The sequence below is a fragment of the Struthio camelus genome, chromosome 17 (genome assembly GCF_040807025.1).
Source record: "Struthio camelus isolate bStrCam1 chromosome 17, bStrCam1.hap1, whole genome shotgun sequence".
NCBI lineage: Eukaryota > Metazoa > Chordata > Aves > Struthioniformes > Struthionidae > Struthio > Struthio camelus.
Window position 1 is genome coordinate 20,933,264 of NC_090958.1, and position 26,120 is coordinate 20,959,383.

General features: G+C 44.2%; 3 protein-coding genes across 7 annotated transcripts in view; 2 read left to right on the forward strand and 1 right to left on the reverse strand.

Moving 5' to 3' along the window:
- The first annotated feature begins 906 nt into the window (after positions 1–906).
- Positions 907–7,861, forward strand: CCDC117 (coiled-coil domain containing 117). Of its 2 annotated transcripts, XM_009672336.2 has the most exons (5): positions 907–1,268; positions 1,975–2,025; positions 2,396–2,629; positions 4,051–4,188; positions 4,736–7,861. In XM_009672336.2, the coding sequence occupies exons 1-5, from the start codon at positions 913–915 to the stop codon at positions 4,986–4,988; spliced, it is 1,032 nt and encodes a 343-aa protein (XP_009670631.2). In that variant the 5' UTR covers positions 907–912; the 3' UTR covers positions 4,989–7,861. The 2 variants fall into 2 exon arrangements, with proteins under 2 accessions (XP_009670631.2, XP_068767714.1); XM_068911613.1 differs by lacking the exon at positions 4,051–4,188.
- Positions 7,862–12,086: 4,225 nt separating this feature from the next.
- Positions 12,087–15,340, reverse strand: XBP1 (X-box binding protein 1). The gene is given in 6 exon segments (XM_068911612.1): positions 12,087–13,126; positions 13,963–14,046; positions 14,049–14,126; positions 14,722–14,850; positions 14,928–15,024; positions 15,120–15,340. Coding segments are annotated over 6 exon segments (1,152 nt in total). The 5' UTR covers positions 15,326–15,340; the 3' UTR covers positions 12,087–12,568.
- Positions 15,341–15,681: 341 nt separating this feature from the next.
- The window catches only part of ZNRF3 (zinc and ring finger 3), a 120,664-nt gene continuing 110,225 nt past the window's right edge, over positions 15,682–26,120 (forward strand). For 2 of the 4 annotated variants that reach the window (XM_068911605.1, XM_068911604.1), the window contains exons 1-4: positions 15,682–15,752; positions 16,207–16,416; positions 18,094–18,260; positions 24,432–24,471. The gene's annotated coding sequence lies outside the window, so the exon portion shown is untranslated. Of the gene's footprint in view, positions 15,753–15,866; positions 16,417–18,093; positions 24,472–26,120 lie in introns of those variants that run through there. The other 2 variants (XM_068911602.1, XM_068911603.1) reach the window with 2 other exon arrangements.

Here is a 26,120-nt window from a genome sequence, read left to right on the forward strand (position 1 = left end):
GAACAGCGGCTCCCGGCGTGCCCCGCGGCCGCCGCCGCCCGGAACTACGGCTCCCATAGTCCTGGCCGCCGCCGCCCGGAACTACGGCTCCCGGCGTGCCCCGCGGCCGCCGCCGCCCGGAACTACGGCTCCCATAGTCCTGGCCGCCGCGGCCCAGAACAGCGGCTCCCGGCGTGCCCCGCGGCCGCCGCCGCCCGGAACTACGGCTCCCATAGTCCTGGCCGCCGCCGCCCGGAACAGCGGCTCCCGGCGTGCCCCGCGGCCGCCGCCGCCCGCAACTACGGCTCCCATAGTCCTGGCCGCCGCCGCCCGGAACAGCGGCTCCCGGCGTGCCCCGCGGCCGCCGCCGCCCGGAACTACGGCTCCCATAGTCCTGGCCGCCGCGGCCCGGAACAGCGGCTCCCGGCGTGCCCCGCGGCCGCCGCGGCCCGGAACAGCGGCTCCCGGCGTGCCCCGCGGCCGCCGCGGCCCGGAACAGCGGCTCCCGGCGTGCCCCGCGGCCCCCACCGCCCGGAACTACGGCTCCCGTTGTGCCCCGCGGCCGCCGCGGCCCGCAACTACGGCTCCCGGCGTGCCCCGCGGCCCCCACCGCCCGGAACTACGGCTCCCGGCGTGCCCCGCGGCCGCGTTCCCGAAAGGCCTGGAAGGAGCTGGGCCCTGGCGCTGTCGTCCCGCTCCGGGCCCTGCCCGGCGCGGCGCTCGGCGGAGGGCGCTCGGCGGCGCGAGTGAGCGAGCCCTGGCGGCGCGGGCGGGCGCGGGGTGGCGGCTGGCCGGCCGGCGGTGCGAGGCTCCGGGGCCTGCGCGGGCGGCGCCGCCTGCTGCAGGGCGTCTCGGGGGGCCGGGGCGGGGGGGCGCGGTCCCGCCGAGGGCCTCCACGGCCGCCTCCACGTGCCTCTCTCCCGGCAGCAGGAGATGGCGGCGCTGGGCCGAGCGTGCCGCGGCGTCCCCGCGGGTCCCGCCGTGGAGCTGCCGCAGGCGCCGGCCGCCGCCGCGGAGCGCCGCGGCCCGGCGGGAGCGGCGCGGCCCGGTCCGCAGCCCGCAGCCCTGGGCCTCGAGTCGCTGCAGCCGCGGATGGAGCTGATGGCGGGGAACGGGCGCGGCGGCGCCCACGGCTGCGGCTCTAGCGACGCGAGTCTGCGGAGCGGCTTCGAGCTCGCCTCCTTAGCGGCGGTTGGAAGCTGTCACGAAGCCGGGACCGCTGCCCCCGTGGGTTCCTTCACGCACGCGGAAAACGCCCCGGGCTTACTCCAGCGGCACAGTCACAGCCAGTAAGTACGAGCGGCCTCCCCGGGCAGAGGAGGGAAACACGGCCCGGTTGTCATAGGGCTCTGAAATACTTTTTTCTTGTCAAAAGAGACCGTAATTTGTGCTTTTCTAGCATTCTGCTGCTTTTACAGTATTGCAATTGTAGTGGTAACTCAGTTGCTTTGAAGTTTATTGATGGGGGCTGAAGGAGCCTTCTAGAAAGGAAAGAAACGGGGTCATGTTGAGCAAGATCTTGACGTGCTTGTGAGTTCTCCTATTTTACTTGCTCTCTCTCATACGTGAGCCCAGACTGTTTGTACGAGCGTATGTATGTTTGATCACGTTTAATTTGAGTCTGTCAGTGTGAGGCAGTGTATTTAGAGACTGAAGTTGGATCGTGTGTTGCTTCTTGAAGCATTTGAGTTTTAGGAAAAGTCAGTCTTGCTCACTGTGGAAAAAACAAATACCTTGCAGGAAGAGAATTTACTGTGGAATTCAGCTCAGAGAACTGAGTAATTCCAGCCTTGTTTGACTTCCTTTGGAAAAAACGGATCATTCATTGTTCAGAATTTCTACTCCCTTCGCAGCTGGTGACGTGTTGCCAGTTGCTCTTAGCATTGTTCAAGCTGTGGGTGAAATTTTTGAAGGGAGAAAAGTATTATTTGAAAATCTCAGCGTCCCTGGAAGTTATAATTAGCAGCCAAATAACCATTTGCTTTCCTTTTGCAGTGTCTCTGTTCGCTGTGGAAAGAAGCATAAACTAGAAGAAGAGGCAGAAGGGTAAATTAAATTTGTCTTCTATAGCGTGAAAAATCTTAATTTACTTTTTATTTTCTGTAAGGATTTCGGTGCATCTCATCTACAAGACATGTAGGAAAGGAACCTCTGTCGTTGTTTCTGTTTGGAACTCTTCTCCTGAACTGCAGATACAAGCCCAAATCCGTTTTACTTACCTAATCAATTGCTTGGCATTGATTTTTCTTTCATGGGTACCTACATTTTAGTAAGAGGAACGTTTACGTGTTTTTGGAGAAAGAGATTTAATTGCCATAGTGTGTCAAGTCTATTGAAATGCGTTCCTGTAAAATACAGGAAACAGTTCTCAGTACGGTTTCTCTTTTGTCAATTGTGAATTGGTTTTATTTCCTAGTTGTCCTGTGAGGAAGAAGAGACTGACAGGAGCCAAAAATTCCCCTTTGAATCCCAACACTGAAGAATGGATTCTCTGTGCAGGTCAGCAGGCAGCTGGGGAGGTAGCAAGTCAGTATGGTGGCAGCCGTCCTGAAGCTGCCACGTTAGAAATTCCCGGTGAAGAAATGGATCAGACAATGGGGGAGCAGCAATGCGAGGTTGCTCGCAGGAAGCTTCAGGAAATTGAGGACAGGTAAATGCAGGGATTGAGTAGATGGGCTTTGCTGAGCTTTCCCTTTTTTGCTGGGCATTCCGGGGTAATTAGCATTGAGCAGTGCGACAACACCTCTCAGTTTTAGATGAACCTTTTGTTCGAGTGCTTTCTTTTTAGGCTCCCTACGGTCTTATGTCTGTTCGGATTAATAACTATGATCTGAACTTGAGGGTTATAGAGCAAGAAACGCTGAATAAATAACCACCTCTTTAAAATTATCATGCAACATTATGATATTGGAGTGGGTTTTGTATGCTCTTTTGTGAGTATCTAGAGCTCAGGCTTTAACTGATGTGGTCTGGTTAGGTTTGAGCTCACCATTTTCTCCCTCAATTGCAGCTTGTTCTGATTAATTCTTCTAGACGCTCGGGATAGATGTGAAGTTGTTAGTGTTCAGGGTACCAGGAACCAGAGAGATCTTTCTGCATGTAGGCAGTAAGACTGGAGTTCCTCTTGTAATTGTCAGGTGGCTTGATATGGGGCTTATGGGCAGTCATTTAATAAATGTGCTGTGCGTTCAACTCCTGCCTTTGAAAGGTTTCTGAGAACGTCATGTATATATCAGTTGATCACAATTGGGCTAGTGTTCCAAAATATTCTAAAGTGGCCCCTGCAAACAGTTATTAGAAAAGCCAAAAGTTATAGAAATTACAGAACTGAAGATGATTTTAGGTGATTACTCCACAGATAATGTTGGAAAGGATGCAAGGTACCGTTAGACAATTTTAATATTTTTTGGGCAAATCAGAGTGGTAATATTTGTCTTATCATCTGGCTGTATCTACATTACAAAGTTTGCTTTGGATCTCTCAGAGGATTGTTCTGCATGCCTCCCAGCTGCTTGTTAACTTTTCTTTAAAAGGCCTATCAAAAACAAAGGCCTTAAGCTTGTTCTAAATGCTTACCCTGTAAGGACATTGCATCAATTTCTCTGAGGTTAAAATGACACAAAAAGTTTAAGAACTATATTCGGTAGCTTTTCGGTAATTCTCAAGGTTAAGACGTGGGGAGTTGAGAAGGTTAAGCTACTGCATAACTGAGATTCGTTCTTGTAGTGTGACGGAATTGTACACTTTGCCCTGAAGTGAATTTGTTTTCTTTCTCCTGGTGTATGTCTGCATTGCATACTGCTGGACAATGCAGAGATAATAAAGCTAGCTCAGGTACCAGAAGTGGCATAGCTGCTCAAGTGGCTTATATTGTACCCTCATTCTTAGGTTAAATTGGCCCAAGAGAGACTCATGTTAACATGGCCCCGCTGCTTCTGGTACCCAGCCTAGGTCAGATATCTACACTGTACAGTACAGTGCATGTAGATATAAAACTGTAGTCTGCAGTGGATGTGCCTGTTAACAGTATGCTCAAAGGTGTTTATTTCCCTCTTCCCCCTCCATTCCTAGGATAATTGATGAAGATGAGGAAGTTCATGCTGATGGAAATATTAGCAATCTGCCCACTCTTATCCTGTCAGATACCCTTAAAAAAGGGATGAAGAGGGATTTTGGTGAAGTCCTGACAAAGAAAATAATAGAATCTATGTAAGTTCTGGAGGAAATCATGGTGCTATGTAGCTAACACATGCAAATGAAAAGAGAGACCCGGTCTCTTTTATTTGTGGAGATGACCTTTATTATTGCATGATGCAGCCAGCATTGTATAACACATCATTCATCTGGTCAAAAATAGGAAAAGCTATCCTAATGTAAAACAGAAGTAAGTGCAGCTATAGCGGTCAGCAAGCTGTTTATTTTCTACTCGTTTGTACAGAGTGAAATACGTTGATTGAACATACATACCCTGCTTTTAATGTATGTGAGTTTCCAAAAGAAGAAGGTCTTGAAGTGTGACCAGCAGTAGTCATCAAGTTTGGTGCAACAGAAAAGAGAATTTTCCTGAATACAGGGTTAGAACTAGAAGTATTGGAACTAGTTAAGGAAGAAGAGATTTAATAGGAAAAAACCTGGTGTATGCATTCTGAGACATAGTGCCAGGTTAGCACAAAGGATGAAGATACTGACTGGTCTTCTGCATTTAATAGTTGTGGTTGGAGAACTTGAAATTAAACTGAGACTCCATCCCTTCTAGGAGCCGTCCTTCTATGGAGCTGGTGCTTTGGAAACCCCTTCCTGAATTTCTCTCAGATAAACTGAAGTCTGTTTCTGTTAAGAACTTCAAGCAGCAGAGTACAGAAGGGTGTCAAGCTAAGCAGTCAACACCAGGAGCTGCTTTTCACCCACAGACTGACTCATTCCCTGAACCACAACAGACTGCAATGTCTCCAAATTTGTATGATAGTTTGGGGATCCCTGGGTGTGCAGAAGAAGAAATGGAGTTGTAAATGCCAGATTTTAGACTGGAAGTGGTGATCTTCTGATGGTTTTTGTTGCTGTTTTTTCATTCCTTGTTTATTTCTGATTTGATGTGTGAATCTGAAGTTTTATTTTGTTGTTTGTTTTCTCCTGTTCTCCTAGTAACAACCATATGAATATAGATTGGCCAGACACAACTTTAGGAAATTTTAGAAAGACTTCTGTAGTCTGGTCTGTTAAATATACTTTTTTTTTTTTTTTTTTTTTTTAGTGAGGAAATCCAAGAGGCCTTTGGAACAAGGAAGTAGCTTCCCATATTGGTTAATGGGGAAATATCCTCTTAATTGTCCCCGGTAAAGTATATAACGCAAATTCTGAATGTAACCGTGGCTTAAGCCACACCTTTCACTTCCTGAGCCATTGAGACTTGGATGCATGTACTGTGCTTTGTCACTTTGTTCCATCGGAATTACACAAAGGTATTGAAAGAAAGGAATACTTCTGAGTCTGGTCACAAGTGGAAAAAAGCAATCCCTGTGAACTTTTCACACAGTCATTACTTCGTATGCAGCTGGCTTGCATTTGATTTAAACTCAACTGCAGAAACGATACATTCTGCCCTGTGGCAGGGAAGAATGTTATAGCTGGGTATAAGCCTCTTGCTTTGTGAAAAGTAATTCTGGCTACTAACTTGCAAGATAACTCCTAACCTTAGTCCTCTTTCATTCACTGCCCCATAAAATTGTACTTGTGGGTTTTTGATGCTGCTTTCCCCTTTCAAATGATGCAAAGTCTAGAGAAAAGTATTTCCCCGCCAAGTGATTCACATTTTACGTTGTGCCGTGATTCTTTGTTTATATGCATTTAGTTGAAAAGTCAATTGAGGTCAGTGTAACTTTTGATGAAATAAGTGGTATGCTTTAATTTTGATAAACATGGTAAGTAACTCAGATTAGAAGGAGCTGCTTTTGGGGTAAGGAAGGTCAAATGCTGCTTACCTTACATAACTAAGTCCTAAACTTTAAGTGTGACTGCTGGCATTGGTGGTGAAGTGAGGAAGACGCTTGCCTTCTTCCTGAGTGAAACTAGACTTGCAGTCCAAGCCAGCACATGTGCCATTCACATAATGCCATGTGGTTCATACAGACTTATGCCAAAAGAATTTATCTCAGTTTATGGTGTTAGGAAAAGGAACTGTCAAATCACTTGCACCTTTCTTCAATACATCACACTTCTCTAATGCTTAAAACCCTTAACCAAAGTAAAGAATCTTCTGTTCAGTCTCCAAGCTTTCTCAGATGTCTGAATTGAGACTTTTCTTAAGAAATTCCTTTCCAAGTAATAGGTTCTGCTGGGAATGTTAGCATCCCAGTCTGCTTTTGACTTCCATCTAACATAGAGAAGCAAATACATTGGTCTTTCAGTAAAGGAGCTGTTTGCATGAGAAAATCAACTCTACTCTTTCTTTGCACAGCTTCTTGATAATTTTTTTTTCTTTTACACTGTTGACTAACCCATAGTTGATAGTTTAAAATCAAGCTTCCCTTTCTGCAGTCATCCTTTCTTCTCTCTTGGTTGACAGCAGAAGCTTCTTTATTGCAAAGCTATCTTTTGACAAGGATGTTTGGGTCAAGGGAGAGGAGTCCTGTGTTTGTTAAATCCTGTCTGTCTTGCTGTTCTTGTCAAAGGTTATGTAAAATTCACTGTCTCCTGCTAAAACATTTCAGAGCTGCACTAAAATTATACAACCATTTGAGAATAGGTATTAGTCTGGAAACTGATGTTCAGTTTTACCATTCTGGAATTTATAAATTGGAGAATGGGTGCCAGTTTCTCTTGCTCTTATATATAATTTCCTTTCAGTCTCTGCTATAAATCTCTTGCAAGTAGTATGTAAAATTCCTTACGTGAGTATTGCTAAACTGCTAAACTTGCTGCGTTGCTTGAGTATAGTGTAAAGCAATGCAGTTTGGAGAAGGCTGTAGTCACTAAGGGTAGAAAATATGATGCTTCTAAATACCTCACTGTTTTTAAGCTTGCAGGATTATAGTGAAAGTTTAAGGTTGGGACTTTACCTGATGGCTCTGATCCTAAATCAACTGAAACGAAAGAGGAAAAAAAAAAATCAAAGATGTGATGAAACCATCTCAACAACACTTGAATTATGGCAGAGGATGTAGAAAACTGTGGGAGGCCTAAATATGTGGAATCTAGATGCAGAGGTTTTTTTTCCTTTTAAAATGTTAAATGACAAATTGCTTCAATTGCAGGAGAAGAAATTTATGTAGACGTCTTCTAAAAATGACTTTTTCCTGTTCTGTTTTGTACTAAAGGTTGACTTTCAGACGTGTATTTCTTCTTTTAATCCTTTGATGCTAATACAGAATCACTGACCCCTGTCGTTCTGCCCTCTGAAACAAGAACTTAGCAGTGAACTACTGACAAAGACCATGAGATGGGGAAAAAATTGTCTTAAGAAGTTTGCTTTAGTAGCAGGCATTTATTTCGAATCTTTCATAATTCGTGTTCCTGTTTTAGAAGAGAACAGCTGAATCTCTTAAATTGATTGGGGGAGGGTAGAAGAGTATAGGTAGGAATAGTTATCTAGGAGGACTGAGCACATTTTTTGCTCTAGCAATGACTTGGAGAGTATAAGGGAGGGAAGGCTACTGAGTCATTTCAAACTAACTTTGGTATTTGCGACAGTTCCATTTGTTGTTGGCTTCCTTACAAGATTTTTATTAATTCTGTTTACAAGAAAGATGGCACATGTGATGCAGTATTAGGAAAATCTTTATCCTTTATTTTTAAATACAGAAGATCTGATCCTGGTCTGTTTTCTCTTGGGACCAAATGACCCTTTGTATGTCAGTTTTCAATAAATTTTTTAGAATATTTTTTAGACGGCTGTGTTTCATTCTTAATGGATGTGAAGACAAAGATTGAGAGTGTATGTCCGGTCCTTTTACTGGATGGTCAAATACTGTTCTGGCCTCTGACCTAGAAAAGCTTTAAATTTAACCACATATTCCCAAGGACATGTCACTTTCCTCAACAGCAGGGTAGAAATAAACCTGAAGCTGCAGGCAGGGAAGAGTGGCTGCAGGTGTGTCATGACCTGAGGGCTTCTGGCAAAGCAAAGGGACACCAAGAGGTGTTGCTATAGCTTTTGTTTTCAGATCTTGCCTTTCACCTCAGACTAAAATTAGGAACGCCTGACTTGGCTAGCTCCATCTAAAACCAAGAAATCTTTGAATGAGGAGAGTTTTAAAACAAATCAAAATGTTAATTAGGTTGATTTATTGGAATATAATGCTTTGCCCTTCTTTTAACATCTTCAGTTCAAGTTTTTGAAGCAGTTGACAGGCTATATAAAAGTGTATGCCAGATCAGTACTACCTTTGCTTTCAAAATGAGGGAAATCGCACATCAGATTTATTTCTAAAAAAAACAACAAGAAGAGAGGTTTCCAGGCAGAGTCAAACACTGACTCACTTAAATTGTATTGTAGACTTAAAGGTGACTTAATTCTCCAATGCAGGGAGCAGGAGAGAGAAAAAAATAGTGTAAAAACCAACCCATTTAGGATTGTGTAAGGTGCTCTTGGCTGGCTGAGAATCTCATGAGAATGCGGCTGTCAAATTGTGGAGATGGGAGAAGTATTTCAGTTACAGAGCCAACCCTGTGGACAGAATTTATTTTGGCATGGACTGGGAGCTGGACTTGCAATTGCTTTAAAGCTCGTGTCTTGCGACAGTTTGCTATGGCAGATGTGTGGTTTCCATCGCAGATAGTTTGTAATCAACTGCAGATGTAACATAGATGTGTGCCAGGTATGGATCTGTGCTTGCTGTAATACAAGTGGACTTGTATCTCAGTAGAACATGGGACTCCAAAAATCAATTTAGAGCAATTGGAAAGTAGTCATCTTACGGGAGCATGCTGTAAAGATGATATCCCTCAAAAGTCCCTCAAAGCACGTATTACTCTCCCCTATTCCTCCCACACACACACACACACACTCTCTCTCTCTCTCTCTCTTCAGGTTTAATTTAACTTAGCTTCTTTCACACACACACACGCGCACACTCTCTCTCTCTCTCTCTCTCTCTCTCTTCAGGTTTAATTTAACTTAGCTTCTTTCATCCACAGGAAAATCTCAAATAAAGACCATCTGCTGCCACTATAAATTCTCACACGTTAATCTATGGATGTTGATGCACTATCTAAATGCATAAAACCTTGTGGTGCCTTAGCTCCTAAGCTGGCTTGACTCCAGTAAAAAATATTAGTGCTAATGGAAATTCTGAATTCCATTAGTCTTCCAAATGCCTAACTCCTCTGAAGAAATAAATATCTGTGTGCTTTTAATGGGAGTGGTCTTAGTATAAGAAAACAGCTTGCAATTGAAATTTACATTGGAACCTGTAGGGACAGTAATTCTTGATAAAGCATGCCAGGGAATATGTGTGGCTGTAAACTTCAAAAAGGGAACTAAAGAGGTGTAAATAACACTTAGTTGAATTTTTCATCTACTGTGCTTAATAGGGTCACAGGCATACCTTATTAAGAGGAAAGTCCACGTTCCAAATACGATGGGACTATAACCATAACGGAACTGTTCTTTGAATTTTTTTAGATCTGTTTAAAATGTTTATTGCTCATAGAGACATAAAACGTTTTCATCTGTAAAGTAAGTGAAAGAACATGCCACTGAAAGCAGACAATGTATGTTCATGCCTGTGAAGCATGCAAATACTGCAAATGGGCACTTGATGGCAGTGTTTGCAGCATTTTAATTTGTAAGTCACAGCTGGGAAATTACTAGGAAATCAGGGTATTGAAGCAACTCTCAGTAGAAAGTATTGAGGATTATTTAGTTCACTTAATCTTGTATGACCTTTTACAATTCATTCAATGCGTGGCACAAATGGTGCTGCAGTGGCTGAACTGGATCAGTCTAGCCTTGATGCAAGGCTGGATAGTGATTACAGGCACCTACACTAGCTAGACAGATGTAAGTGGTACATCCTGGAGACAGTTTTGGCAGAAGGCAGAAAATAGCAGCCTTTCTGCCATTTCTGGCTGCATGAACTATGTTAAAACTAAACAAAATTTTAAAACCCCACCCACCTAATCAAAAAACAACAAAACTGAAGCCTTGCCCTTTACTTTTACAGTAGAGGCTGTATTTAAATCATCCCATGGTATAGGGCAAGCCCTCTTATCCATGTTCACACTACTCCCAAATACAACACAAGAGGGAAGAGAAAGATTAAAAGTTGTTCAGGCAGCTAAAATATTAACTTTATTAAATATAGTTGATTTCATTATAGTCACTTCTTTTGGCAAAGGCCATACTTTCAGTGGCTACTGAAAGTGTTTGTTTTAGTTATATCAGTCCCTGTAGATGGAAAATGCAATGCCAATGCTAATGAGTGAACCTGGACTGAGACACATCCTTAGTAACCTGAGCTATTTTAAGTGAAATACTGTCTGTCACCAAAAACCCTTACCTAAAACTGGGGATCTGCTCCTGGGGAAGAAAAAAGAGCCTCACATAGGAACAGGCTACATCTACAGTGAATCACGACCACACTTTGCTTTCTCAGACACTGAATTCACAAGAACACACATACTGCCTAGAAGTAAAGTGCAGCACTGAGCAGACACACAGCTACATCAATTACTATGTTTAGTCTGTTTCTGTACTGCCTTTCAAAGGCCAGGTGTTGCCTGCAGGAGAACAGGAAATATGGCCACAAGAGCAGTGGAATGAGTTGCACACCTCCATTGTGCTGGATCTTGTCCTTCCTGTAGCTCAGAGAAAATTCCGTGAAATCTCAATCCTTTTACAGGTGTTACTTTCTAATATTAAAGAATATTAAAACTAACTGTAAACTAATGTTTTAGACTTCCAGGCTAGGGAATGCTGAGTACTGTTTTAAGGAAGCGAGGGAGATAGATTGTTTCTCTTTACATCACCAAAACATGATTTTCACTGTACTTAAGTTCATTTTTGAATTTTATATGGATTTCCAATAGCACTGACAGAAGTCATGCAAAATTATGAATCACACTGTCACTTGCCCATTGCTTTTCAGATTCGCAACAAGATACAGGATCCTCTTTCAGTCATCTCTATTTTGCAGTGTACAAAGGTAGCAACCTATTGCCAGACTCTGCAACACTAGGCCAAGACCAGCTACCTACCCAATTACTTCCATTTTCAGATGCTGCAAAAAAGTTTAGCTTGCTTTTTCTTCCAAGTTTCTGCTACATTGCACAGCTATAGTTTTTATCTGAATATCAGATAGCAATAAATGTTTAATTACAGCATACTAGATTAGTCAAATTTGCAATCTGAAGTCTTGTCACCTCAAAACTCGGTGACCAATATCCTCCCAGTTAAAATTATTTTTGTCAAAGTTTAATGCAAGACATGAAGTAGCACTGAAACCAAAAACAACACACCAGCTTGTACAAACACCTGGACCAGCTCTCAGTAATACTGAGTACAGAATTTCAGTTTCTTCCCCTCGTCTCTCCAATGCAAGTATTTTTAGTACTGTATTGTTGCAAGTGGATGAGGGCAATGAAACTGCTTTTAGTCATGCTGTGGTATTTGAAATTAGTCCCTGCAAAATTAGTTTTATACTTCAGCAAGTCCTGTGGTAACGCAGAATCTGCAATTTTTCACTCCATAAATGTAAGCACCTCACTCTGCTTCAGAAACGCTAGAAATACATTGACCGTCAGTCGGACTGTTCTGCAGTGTTTTGAAAGTCACGTTAATTGCCAACAGAAAGCTGTTGCAGTAGTTTTATTCAGACATCTCAAGCTCCTGCCACCTGCAATCCTTATTCTGGCAGATTTTGCCATAGCAGCACTGGCCGTCCATCATACGACTCCATTCTACTTTGAGCACAGAGTTTGCAGCATCAAGTGAGTGCTCGCAAAGGCTGCTAAAGCATCCAGCTACAATCATGCAGCATGTAAATGCTGCTGGATTTACACTGCATCAACATGGTATAAGGACCAGCCCCTGAAAGACCCAATCTTCGACAGAGTTTCACACGCTGCAAGCCCCAGATACTCTCCCCTCCCCATGAGGCCCAAGGCAAAAATGAATCATGAGCTGCATTGCACTTTAATTGCACAGGTACATTTAAATATTAAAATGGAGAAAGCAACTCTACATAGCAAATGGAAAACAAGCATTAACATAATAAATCTGTAAGATACACAGCCTATTTAGTTTTAACCCAGCTGTCTACACAAACATCCCAAAGCTTTTGGTATTAGAAATCTCGCTTTTAAGCATCAACAAGGTTCCAATTTTCAGGTTCCTCCAGAACTGGCAAGTTACTGAGAGAACAAATTTCCTTCCTCATTAGGCAACGTTCATTTTGCCTTTGGGGCAGGGGGAAGAAGAGAATTTACTTGTCTCATCCCAGGAGAAATGCATTGGCCATCACTACTAGCATTCGGGGGAGAAGTGAGCAACACTTTTTTCTGAAGAAACTTGCTTCTCCCTCCCCCTCCCTAGAAGGGGAATGTCCTGTTATCCTACCGGTATAGTTATCCAAGGAGAGTTAACACTACCAAGTCAGACACTGATCAACTGGGGAAAGAGTTCATTGGCAAAACTATCCTCCCAAGCATGGTCAGTGTCAAGTGGAGAGGACATGTCACTGAAGGGTGATGGGGATCCTTCATATCCAGAGTCACTACAGGCATCCAACAGATAGCTTGAGGCTGCAAGGCCGTGATGAGAGGAAAGCAGATGAGAGATGCCCAGTTCAGGCATGAAGCTGTCTACAGGTTCCTCCTTCACAGATACTGGGGTCTCAGGGATAGCTTTATCTTCAGATTGAGAGAGAGATACTTCCTCTATTTTCACTAGCATATTGGTTTGGTTGCCCATTTTAACAGGAATCTCCAAGATTAGGGGCTTGGTGTATACATGATCAAACCTTATGAGTTCATTAATGGCCTCCAACTTAGCTGATGGGGACCCCAAAGAGGGAGAGGGGGAGGCTGGTATGGAATTTGTTTCTCTGCAGATCTCTTCCTCCAGCTTTTCCAGGCACGCTGACTCTGAATCGGCATATTTGAGAAACATCTCTGGGTCCAAACTGTCCAGAAAGCCCAACAGGAGATCAGACTGTGGAATGAAATACTGTTTTTAGAAAAACAGCTTCCTACTGCTACAGGAAAACATCTGTTTTCGGCACCTATCCACCCTTACCTGGAAGTTAAGGTATGCTAACATGAGCAGAAAACTAAGAGTTTACCAAGACGACTGCTATCAGAAAAAAATTTATCGCAATTACCTATCTTTCAGACCTTCTCAGTCCATTAACTCTTTTGTAAGGCTTCTGGAGATCCTCACAGAAGTCCTCAGGTGTTTGATACTCAAAACCTTTATTAGAAGCTGCTCAAGATCTTGGACCCATCATGTACAAACATCACGCTCCACGTGCTGATGCTGCAGAGTAAGTGCCAGAAACTAGCTTAGGCAGATTTGCCCACAACCAAAGGTTTACTTTAGATCAAAGCCATCTGAGCTTTGAATGGCCCGTCCTAAAAGTTTCCTGAACATCAGTAATATGGGACAGTTTAAGTACTAACAGCTTTGCAAAGCCCCAGTACATCAGCATCAGAATACTCAACTTTGTCTGCAACAGTAAAGGCACAGTATGCTTTCATATTTGTATATTTTTGCTGCAAGAGCAAAAAATCTCTGTAAGATTTTATGGAAACAGGAGCTTAAGCTGCAAGAACTTCTGCTGTACTCACTAGATAGACTTCCCTAGCTGTCTTGAACCACATGTAAGGCGTTCCAAAACTTGAGGGGGGGAAAAAAAAAAAAAGAGACTAACTATGATAAGCCATCAAGAGACTTCACACAGAGTCAGTGTTAAAACTAAATTCCTTCTGCCTAGAAATCCACAGTAGTTTTCAAGTTCACGGGCATTTCAGACAGGAATGGATGCTCACCTCAGAGTCTGAAGAGTCATTGCCATCAGAATCCATGTGGAAGCTGTCAGAACTGGTGACTGCTGGGCCTGCACCTGCTGCAGAGGAACACGTAGTCTGAGTGCTGCGGACTCAGCGGACCCGGTCACCAACTTGATCTCATCCACCTGAGATTCCTTCACAACCTGTCCCAAACAAGAAGCCCAGTCAGTCACCACAGATGTTCTGGCTCACAGTACAGCCTCCTGAAGATCACGCTCTTACTGCAAAGGCTTCCAATACTAGAATCTCTACTTGCTTGTGCAGGAATAGGTGCCAGAAGAAATAAAACCATTTCAGAAGTTGGCTCAAACTTCCAGACATTTCCTTGGGTATTTGCAGATACACCCCTTCTAAGTGACAGCCTGACCTCCCACCATCCCTTCTTCTCTTCTGAGGCAGAAAGACAACATCATAAGAGGTATTACTTTACTTCCGGAGCAGAAAGTAGAAGAGGAGATTATTTAAGTGAATTAGAACTAATTAGCTTGCCATCTGCCACACTGCCAGTGGTACCCACTTCAAAATCGGCTCCTGTTCAGTCTGCGGGAAAGCCTCCACTAGGAGGACAGCAAGGGTCTTTCTGGCACGTGAAGTCTCCCTCAGGACACATCCGGTGCTGCTAGAGAGCTTGCGGCACTGAGGGACCTTCTGTTCCCTCTGCCCACTGCTGTTACCTTGCGGAGCAGCGCAGAACTCGACAAGACCTGCCACGAAGCAGAGGAACTGCAGAAAGCTCACCTTGGACTCGCTCTCGTTCTCTGTCTTCAGCACATCCAAACCCAAGCGGCAGCGAAGCTCCCGGTTCTCCAGAGAAAGGCTGCATGTCTTCTCCCGCAGGAGCTGGTTTTCCAGAAGCAGCTTCTGGTTCTGCAAAGGGCCCAGAGAGGCAGCGAGTGGCAGCGCACCCACCCACCCGCCCGCCCGCGCCCCGCGGCTGCCCTCACCTCCTCCTCCAGCTCCAGCACCTGCTGCTCCAGCTCCGTCATCCGCGCCTTCTTCCTGTCCCGCGCGCTCTGCGCCGCCACGCGGTTCTTCAGCTTCCTGCGGGGCAGCGCGGCCGTCAGACCCGGCCCCGGCCCCCCCCGCCGCCCCGGCCCCCCCCCCGCCGCCCCGGCCCCCCCCCCGCCCCCACTCACCTGCGCAGCGCCTTCTCCTCCGGGCTCAGATGCGTGAGGCGCTGCCGCTTGCGGGCCGGCTGCGGCGCCTCCAGGCCCGGGGCGGGGGCGGCCCCCGCCGGCAGCACGACGGAGAGGGGGCGGCCGGGCGCGGGGCCCGCGGGCTCAGCCGCCTTGCTGGGGATGAGCAGCAGCCGGGGGGCCGCGGCGCCGGGCAGCGCCACCATGGCGGGGCGGGACGACGCGGGCACGGCACGGCACGGCACGGCACGGCACGGCACGGCACGGCACGGCACGGCACGGCACGGCACGGCACGGCACGGCACGGCACGGCACGGCACGGCACGGCACGGCACGGCACGGCACGGCACGGCACGGCACGGCACGGCACGGCACGGCACGGCACGGCACGGCACGGCACGGCACGGCACGGCACGGCACGGCACGGCACGGCACGGCCACCCGCAACCCTCTGCGCTCCCCGCGCCCCACCCCGATTTCTACCGTCGTGGCTCTTCCCCATTGGCCGCCACGGGATGACGATAGCCCGGGGCTGCGCTGTGATTGGTCTCCGGCTAAAAGCGGGGGGGGGGGGAGGGGAAAAGAGGGGTTGCATCAGACGGCGGGGGCGGGGCGGGGGCCGCTGAGGCGCCGGTGCGTGGCCGCGCGGGGGGGCGGCCCGGGCGGACGGGGATCCCGCCCGGCCTCGGCGGGGTCTGGGCCCAGGCCCGAGTGGGGGTGCTGCCCGGCCCCCGTGGGCGTGCTGGGCCCGCGTGGGGGTGCTGCCTGGCCCGGCCCCCATGGGCGTGCTGGGCCCGCGTGGGGGTGCTGCCTGGCCCGGCCCCCGTGGGCGTGCTGGGCCCGCGTGGGGGCACCTGGGCCCCCCGAGCCGGCCCGAGTGGCGGCGTAGGGCCCTCCCTCCCGGCCCGTCCGAGTGGGCCCGCAGCCCCCCCCGCCGCCCGGCTCGCGCACCCGTCCCGCGTGGGCCTCGGCGCGGTGCCGCGGCGGGGGGGGGAGGGCGCTCGAGCTGAGCGGTGCCTCGGGAGCAGAGAGCTGACGTGACTGAAGACTGGTGATAGCGTTAAACCTTTCTGTTACTGCCTTCCAGGTAGGGTTTCTACCAAAGCAATCACAAACAGGAGGTCTTAGCAAAGAGGAACGCGGTAAAGGGCGGTGCTTGTGCAAAGGCTGGTGCCCTGACTAAAGCTATTCTGGCTGTCAGGAAAATGGGCTAAAACAACAACAAAAAAAAACCAAACAAGGAGAGGTTAGTGATGGACAAGCAGAAGCTGCCAGAGAGCACAAAGAAATTCCTCAGGTGATGTATTTTGAATTCAACATATTTCTGAGCAGTAGGAATACAGGATTTTTACTGTCTGATAAGCGTAAAATACACTTTCAGTACTGTCTAATGAAGGGCATTACCATATCAGAGACTAATGGAGTAATGTCAAATCTGAGCTATCTTGGGCCTAGGCAAGGAAAAGTCTTATAGAGAGAAATACCATTTGCAATATTTGGCACATAGAAATACAGCAGTTTAGCAACATGCAAGCAATAATATACAGCCACCTGGGGCACTAAATTCATTTTTAAATGTCAACTTTAGCTTTGTGCCCTAAAGTTTGCATATTCCATTTGTTTTACTGTTCTAGGGCAGTTGCCTATGACCTGAGTTGCTATGAAATGTTAAAATTTTGGCTACTGAGTTTATATCTGAAGTACAGTGAATTAAAAGTGGTTAAGATGTTAAACAGAAAAGGAAAAACATTAGCTTTAAAAGTTCAAAGGCACTGCAAAACTGGTGTGCTAGTTTGCCGTTATTCCATTATTAGAGTACTGCCAGATTTTCATGATACGGAGAACAAACACTGCGTTTATAAGTTTTTGTTTGTTCTTTCCTTACTCACTGCAGCATGACATTTAGCTAAGGCTGAAAGTTCACCTTTCTAATTTGACACCTTTGTGAAAAATATGGCAACTTTTGATAAGGCTTTTATTCTGAGCGCAAAGAATTTGTTTGTTCTGGTCCTGTTAGGCCTCTCAGATACCCGTCATTAAAAACTATCTGCTTCTCCTTTGTATATCTCTTCTGGATTTGTACTCCTATTTCTTCTATAATTATAGTTCACATCTAACAACTTTAGTATTTTCTAACAAAATGCAGGTCAGCGTTGATATCTTTTTCTGATTTCAGGCATTCATGTTCAAATACTGAAGTTGCTCTTTTTTACAGCAAACAAAAGTTTTGCACTTTTTACAGCAAACAGGCTTTCCGTTCTCTTGCTGCTTTGTGATGCTTTGTAACCATACTGCTGAGACGAGCCGTGATGTGATTTATCAAATATAAATCCAGATTTCTTAGTATTAATGGCCCTAGAAAAATCCTAACATTCTGTCTGTATGTGATTTAGTTTTCCTATATAATTTTATAGTGAATCAGAACAAAAACTTGTTTTTCTTTCTGAGAAAAACAGTTATGACCATGAATACTTAATGAGTGCAGAGGCATATGTACTAGTAGTGGTACACAGCATACACCTCAGCGTATCAGCTATGTGACCGGGCACAGAACTGGAAGTTGCTACTGGCACTAGTTGTGACCATTCTTACTGAATATAATCATGATACCCATTAACGTGGCTAGTGCTAGTTGGTAATAGCTGGCAAAAGAAGGTCGTGAGACCCTGCGCTCTAGTCTTGTTGAATGTTTGTAGTAGTATTGCGAAAACTGGCTGTGATGTAATTACTGAGAATATATTCAGACTCACAATTATTTTACTATCACGAGGATAAGTAGAGTCTTTTATTAAATATGCGGTTAAGTCACTGGGTAAAATTGCAGAAAACAAAAATTCAATAAAGTCGATCTTGAACTAAGACACCTTTCCAGAAAGTTTTAATTGAAGGGCTTTGAGTTTAATTCTGATTTGCACCATTTTTTGGAAAACTTGCTGTTCACACATTCTTTTTTTTTTTTTTCTTTTTTTTCCAGTCATTTGGATTCAAGTCTGTGAACGATATGCTCAAGTTATTCAAGAGAGCTTCTTACCCTGCTTTGTGGTCAGCACGACTGTCTAAAGGATACTTACTGTTGATTGTCCTGCCAGAGACAATGTGCCCAACTGCACATTTTAGTTCCTGCTAAAATACCTTTATGTGGTATGTTCCAGATGGTCAACCCACCAGAGGAAATAGCTTTGTTTAACAAAGGTGGAGAGGCTTTGCCGTTGTGTAATGTCAGATACGGAGAAAGAAATATTTGAGTGTTACCTACATGAAAATAGGAGGAAAAGAGGAAGGAAGAAAGTTGAGTAAGAAGGTGTAAAGAGTAGATAGTTTAAATAATTCAACGAGAGTCAAGGGCATAGTTTGAGAAACAATTCGTTTGTCCCATGTGTGTCTGAAAACGCTTGTAAAGTGGCCTAGGGCCTCAGGCTAGTGTCAACAGCTGGAGTATTCCCAGATCTGTCTCAGTAGCTCATTAAATGAGAAAGGGAATTGTTCTGCAGCCTAAGATGAGGTTATTCCAAACCTATAAGGCTTGCAATGATCTTTGTATTCATTTTACTCATTTTGAAATGTCATCGGTACATGTTGGGACAGAAGAGCACACCTCTGAAAATTCTAATTCTCTCAATCTTCAGGTGGAAAGTAACCATGACCTTCCAGTAGGATATTTGGACTAACCTAGTTGCTGAGCTCCTCACCAGCTGGAGGAGGGGAAGGGTTTTACCGCAACTGCCTTACCCAGTTTTCTGGGATATTGCCAACATTGTTTCTTACCTTCTTGGAGACATATGTTGGGGTTCTTGCCACTGCTCTCAGCCTGAGTGGAAGGAATGATCTTAAACCTTGTTAACGTTTACATCTATGTAAATGTATGTAACATTTACCGGCCAGATATGGAGCCGGTACATTCCTGCAACCAAGTGTCCTCAGCAGTGTGATTATTGTGAGTTGTGGTGGACTCTAATACTATCTAATACTAGCCCTTAGGACTCTCTCAGAAGGGAAACGTGTGACCCAGATTTTAGTGTCATTAGAACGCAGGTCCTGTTCAGTGTCTGGAATGACCACGAGGCAAATGATGTCACCAGTTTTTTCGCTCTTGGGGAGCAGAGCTAGTCATGACATTTGTGAGCAGAGCACCACTACACCTCTTTGTGAGTCATTCCTTTGGCACCAGGTGAGACCCTTTCATCCACAGCTATTTTCCCTAACAGTGTCCTAACTTTGTAGTGGATGGGAGCAATCTACAGGCAATGTGACAGTAGTTTGCTAAAGGATATAGCACTTTTCAGCAAAGTCTGTCAAGTGTAGTAGGAACGTGCCTTTCTCTCAGCAAGGAGGTGATACTGCTATAAAAAGAGGGATTATGCAGAATCTATGTCCTTTGCCTGCCATGTGGAACTGCCAAACCACCTGTGTACTGTAGGAAGTGAGGTTGGCTTTGTCTTCTCTAAAACTATCTCAAGCAAATCCTGCAGAAAAGTGATCTTCACTCATCCATCGTCCCATCTCCGTTAATGTTTATTATTGAGACTGCCTCATTGGCCTCTCTGCCTTCAGTGTATCACCAGAAAAGTCTGGAAAAGACCCATTCAGTTCAACTTTAAACCCTGAGTCTCATACAAATGTGTGCCTTGCATTCTATTTGCTCTCCCTCATGTTACACCCACATACAATATTGGGACCAGTTATTACCCAGAGTTACAAAGAACAGTGGTAGACCAGCCTTGGTTCTGTCTTAGACCTGTGCGGTGGGCCACAGGCATAGGCTGGAGATTCTTACTTTGATCATCTTTATGGCACAGCTGCTTTTGTGATGAGAGGGAGATCCTGTCACACCTGCATGTTGAGTGCATCTTGTTGCAGCTCCTCTTCCAATGCCATCAGAACTTCATGCTGAAGTTTGGTCTGTGTTGTCCTCTACACCTGTGTCCTGACCACTGCAGTCAACCGCTCTGTCAGGCAGTGCATGTCTTTTGACAGAGATCACGTGCCCTCATACCAGGCTCCTCTCTCTCCCCAAGCTTTGTTTCTGGCTCACAAGAGATGTATGAATTAACTCAGACAATCCTGTTCACCATTTTGGAACAAATTCTTAAAGATTGGGTAGGGGCGGGGCCTTTTAATAGGCCTCTTTTTTTTTCTGGAAAAGGGTCTCCCTTCACTGTTGGAGTTCTCAGCAGTTGCAAGCGCTGAAGCCCATCTCGGGGCTCTTCCGGGCACTTTTGTAACTTTGCTCCACATTCAAAGAGGTTGTGCCCTGTTATAAGCTTAGTAGTAGCTTAGTAGCAATTCATTTCGTGCAGGGCCTCATAAAAAAGGCAGGTGTGGAGCACAGTTCCCAAAAACCAGTGTAGACTCACTCATTTATAGTGACCGATTAACCTTTTTTTTTTGTTGTTTTAAATTTGAATCTCCACTGTTGCCCTCTCCTATAATAACCTTTTTGTGCCACACATTTTTTGGCAGCAAAATCATCTCATGTTTCATGCTTTCTCACATTTTGTGTGATTCCTTTTTTTCCTGTTAGGGCATACAAGGTAGCAGATTTATGTGAACCTGGTCTAATGATACATAGTCTCTTTCTGGAGTGGTAACAGTAAATTTAAAAACAAGCAACCTATATAAGGTGTTCAAAACCATCCTTACAAATAGGTGGGGTGGTCTCGTCGCTGGATTCACTGGCGCTATAATTTCCATTTGCTTCATTTTGTTAGACCACTACAAAACTCAGGAATTCTCTGGTTTTAGAAAAGTCCAGAAATTAACTAACATATATAATTTTGTGACGGTTGCAATTTTTGCCAGTTCTCTACTTTTTCCAGAAAACTGACACGTTCATTAAATAGCAGAGGCCTCCCCATAGAACTGTTAATCCCTGCTCTGCCCAGGGGTGACTCCCCCTACCCTAGGCACAGAATGCTGTTTATAAAGACAAAGCCAACATATTTACAAGGAAATTCCAGTATTTTGAGATAAAGATGGGATTTGTGCTGTCAGACTGAGACTTGAATTTCTTTACAGATTCAGAGAGTGGAGTATACCACTCGTGGGAATTATAAAGAAGACAAGCTATCCACAGCATAGCAAATGGAAGGGCATGCTTCCCTGCAACTGCATGCTACTAGTTCTGTAAAAATGCATGAACAGATATAATCCAAACATGGTCTCTGTGCTATTTTGTGATCCGAAACATTACTGGAAAGCTCTGCAAACATTTGTCATTTAAACAGATCTTTGTACATAGTGACTGGATTCCCTTGGCAGGATTTATGTTACATCTGGAGGTCCCTGGGGGGCTCCACCTGGGAATGAAACAGCAGTAGACCAGCTGGCCAGGGGTCTAGGCTCAGGTCAGGGAAACTGACTGATGGGTGCCCCAACCATCCGATATATGAAGGAGTCACACAGTCCGGGAGAGGTTATGGTTGTTCAGAGCCTGTCTTGCTTTGTGGCCCTGCTTTGTTGTTCAGTCTTCTGTCTCCAACCAGCTTGCTTAGTGCTGAGCCCATCCCGTTCCCCCGCTATCCCTCTGTCCTTGACTTTACTTTGTTGTATGGATTCCCTTTCCCTTTAAAAGGTGTGTCTGCTGGTATATCCGGTGCCTGGGTGCGACTTACCTGTTTCCTTGCTCTAGCCCTCCATTAGCTCTTTGGCTGCTTTATTTCTAGCTTGGTCCGAAGCACAGTGCAAAGTTCTCCTAATAGTGCTGAAGTGAAAATGTGGACCTGAGAGTTGTGCTGATTTTGCAGCGTTTAGAGGTTCTGGAAGATCCATGTTTTAACATAATTTCTAAATGGCATTAAAGTCTTGGCTTTGCTAGAGGATAGAGTTGAGTGCTGTGAGTTCTGTCTTTAGGTGTGGTGTTCCTTGAGAGGTGTTCTCTCCACCTTGATTTAATATGCCTGGTGATACGTTGTCACTGATAGTCACAAGTAGAAGAAAAAAGGTAAAGGTGCTACTGAAAAGTAGTCCCCTGCACTTGGTTGAGATGATACCATGAGTGTGTCAAGGGGCAGGGAAATTTGCCTGCACTTGCTTTGGGGGTGATGTTTCAGAACGTGCTTGGGTGATACTGGAGAAACTGAACTTACTGTTGTGCTGTTGCAGCAAACTAACAGCCTGTGTTCTGGATTCTGTGCAAATATTTAACATGTTGAGCCAGCTCTCTAAGGAAAATAGCCAACTGTTGAAATCTCACATGCCTAAAAGCTCATGTTCCAGTAAGTTTTCCTGTTTGCACATCCTGGTTCAGAGTTGGAACCTCTTCTTGCAAAATACTGTGGAAGGTAAACAACTGTGCTTAGGAAGGCTTGATGACTACTTCCTGTTGGCAAAAGCTAGCTGTTCTTTGGAAGAGTGCCAGCTTTCAAAAGTAAATAGCTCTTATTTTGTAGCTGCTCCCCAGGCTTTGGAATTCCCTTATAAGTTCAGACCTCGAGAATATCAGCATCTTTTTGTTTTGTAATTTTAAAATGATTCCTTTATATTCTTCTGTTTGGATACCTTCACATATTTCTGCATTTTTTACACAGAAGCCTGCATTCAGCTGTTGTAAAAGACCCAACAGGAAAAGAGGTTGGGGAAAGTTATCAGGAAATGGCAAGTAAGGAAGAGTTCTATCTCAACACAATTTCAGAACGACCCAAAATGTGAAGGCTATTGCCAGAATCATCTGTCTCCTCCCTCATGCATTTTTGCTTTGCTCAGTGCTCTGCAGGCACAGGATGAGTCTTTCACAGAGGGACAAATCTGCTATGCCTTTGTTCTGATACCTTCATTTTATTTGCTCTATTAGCTGCACTTGGTCTTAATGATATTTCTTATGTAAATGGTAAGGGACAGGTGAAGCCCTTTGTGTGCTAATTAAATAAATTGTATGCTATTCCTGGTATGTTGAAAGTGGAGTGCTTTAAGAGCATTAATTAAAAATCCCTGTCAGAGCTTGTAACTCAGAGGAGTCTTTAATATAGTAGATAAGGTAAGATGAAATAGAATAAATAGTTGCTTAACTCACCTTTGTGTGAATGAATCAGTTTTTAATGTAGTAATTTCTTCATTTTAGTCACTCACATTTTAATAAAGTGTTTTGCTTTTGGCAGTCAGAAATGGTGAAATCTATTTGTTAGCTTTAACCACAGGAGTTCTTAATAGTGCAGGATCTGTCCATTGCAATTAGTAGCAGCAGCTGATACATTATAGATTTCGATTATGTGCTTCAAATTTATTTTGTATTGTTTACATGTTCACTTTAAATTCTGGATTGCTTGAGGCAGGGCCACATGAACAGCAACTTGTACCATAGGGGACTCCAGAAGTACTAATATCAATATTGACTTAAATACAGAAGTGTTTATAGTTTTAAGCCAGCAAATGCTTGTGGACTTGTCAGGACTACCCGTGGTGTTCAGTGGCTTTTTGTCAAGACTGTGAGTAGCTTTGCTTTTGCAAATAATCAGATGAATTAAAACTTTGAGTCTTGAGGGAAATGCTTATACTTATGCAAAGCTCAGTTGAAACCTACAGGCTTTACACGACAGTCCACTGACACAGATCTAGCTGCAGTATCAGGACCGATCTTGCCCAAGTGTGCAGTACTTGGAAGACTGGGCTCTGCTTGAATAGACAGGAATAGCTTAGGAAAAATTCCATGTAATTTAATTTTGCTTATACCTTTTTTTATGACAATTGCAGTGGTGAGAACCAACTGTTTCATTGGGAATTACCGGTGTCAGAATGAGAGCTTACAGAGAGTTGACTCAGATGCAACTAAATTGTCCTTGCTCTTTTTTTTTTTTTCCTTAAAGCATGTTAAATTTCGCATAACTGTACCTTTTGCCCTAGTGCTCATCAATGAACATTTAGATTGTACTTAAATGTAATTTCTATAAATATGCAATGTACATTGTTTACATTGGATGCTTCTTCAATATTACCAGAGAACACTGGTAAGCACTGGCATAATGAACGCTGATTCAATTAATGTTGATCTAGGCCCCGGTGGATTTTGAGTGAGGTTGTAGCTGGAAGTGAGTAGAGGTGATACAGAGCAGTCTCAGGTGAGTAAGAGCACGCTGAAAGACATCTATATGGATGCATTGGAGGGTACTATTTGCAGAATGAATGGATGTTGTTTCCAAAAATAATTTTAGAAAATTTGGCTCCAAATGCTTATGCTGTTTGTTCCTGTCTGTCCTTGTAGAAATTTTAGATTATCAAACAATGTATAGCGACAATTTCTTAAGTTTATTTCTTAATATTCTTTTTCTTTCTTTGGCAACATGATCTGCTGTACCTCTGTGCTTCGTGGGGGCCCTGAAGGAATGCATCATGCTTGTCTGTACTGTGTTGCAACTCTCAGGTAAACTTTTGCTTTATATTGGGTGATAGGTTGCCAAAAGAAAAGGATCTCATTATTTACATAAGGTTATTTTTAGAGTAATTTAACACATATTAGCTTTGCAGGCCTAATTCCTTATTATCTTTTCTCTTTTGTAGACAGTTGCATAAGTACAGAGATAATGAAGTGCTCCCAAATCAGAATGTTACCCCTTCACACAGATTTAAATGACTACACGTTGTTCCAGACATGGGAAACCTTAACTTTTCAAACATTAACAGAAAAATTGTTCAAAAATTATTTTTAGAGTTAAAGTTGTCACGGCTAGTCTGTTGGTTAGTTTGGATTGTTTCAATGCTATTTAACTTGGGTGAACTGTGTTTCCAGTTTTTAACTTTAAATAGTAAGATGCAAAGCCACAGCTGGATGTTACTTTTTCATAACACAAATCTCCACTGATTTTTTTTGTTTGGCCTTTCAGTAAGCTCACTAGTTACAATAGTTTGTCACTTTAGTTTATAATTTAGAATAATTGATGATAACAATGAAAACATGTTTTTTGTAAATATAAAAACATTCTATCCGTTACAGTTGCTGTTCTGTTCATAACTGCAATAGTAAAATTCAAGTGCATGGAAATGAAAGGCTATGGGAGACATCTTTAACTGAAACTAGTATTTCTGGAGATTTTTTTTTTTCCTGTGTGGCATGTTCTGCCAGTGGGCAAAGGAATATGTATGGCTTTTTGAGACTATGAGGTCACCTACTGGCTGCTTTGCCTCAGTGCATGCGAGATCTCACTTCCTGGAAATGCAACACCAGAGATGACCCAAAAAGTGCTAGAGATATATCTCCATCTACCAAACAATGAAACTGTTGATGCTGCTTCAGGAGTGGAAACTCATCAAGCACTCAAATATGTCTGAGTAAAACTTTCAGTCAGTCCTAAGCCTTTGTTTATGCTGTTCAGTCATGCCTCCAGAGATGCAGAATAACAATTTTACTTGATGATAAAAAGGGCAGGAATGTACATGGCCTTGAATTTACTGGTAAAAGGACATCTCCAGTTTGTATAGCATTTTAGGAGGTACAGCAATTTCATTTGCTTGTGAAATAAGCTGTAGTCCTGGCCTCTGCGGAGTGTGATGTTGAAGTGTATAGGGAATATGAACAGTAGAGAGTCTGAGTTATCAGTTACTGAAACCATCTGGAAACGTAGATGTAGAGGGGGTGAATGAGACAAACAGCTCTCCTTGTCCTTCACACAGCTGCTCAGTCTGCTATGAAGCTTTCTTGAATACATTGTTTGCTGTGAAAAGAAGGATCTCAAGTTTGTTTTAAGAATTGCTTTAATGAAAAACATTTACAACATTTATAAACCTTTGTAAAGAGTACTTAGAATACAGTGGCTAATTTTTAAACAGAAGTTACAAACAAATCTCCTGGTACTATCCAGACTTCCTTATTTTGGTGCTTTTAAAATATAATGATTTAGCATAATTCTTACATTTTCATCCAGATGTATTGGCATCTTTCTTGACGGGTTAGTGATATTTTTCTCAGTTTCTCTTGGGTCTCACCTGGACTTTTGTGAGAAGGGCAGTGTCTTAGGCATCGGCAGACAAATGAATTACTCTGGTTAAGTTGGGCTATGATTTTGTATCATAGTA

Bases quoted from the DNA above. Each gene is read 5' to 3' on its own strand.
- CCDC117 (XM_009672336.2), top strand. From the start codon at position 913: ATGGCGGCGCTGGGCCGAGCGTGCCGCGGCGTCCCCGCGGGTCCCGCC. The intron at 2,026-2,395 runs GTAAATTAAATT...TTTATTTCCTAG, and splicing joins CTAGAAGAAGAGGCAGAAGG to TTGTCCTGTGAGGAAGAAGA. The intron at 2,630-4,050 runs GTAAATGCAGGG...CTCCATTCCTAG, and splicing joins CTTCAGGAAATTGAGGACAG to GATAATTGATGAAGATGAGG.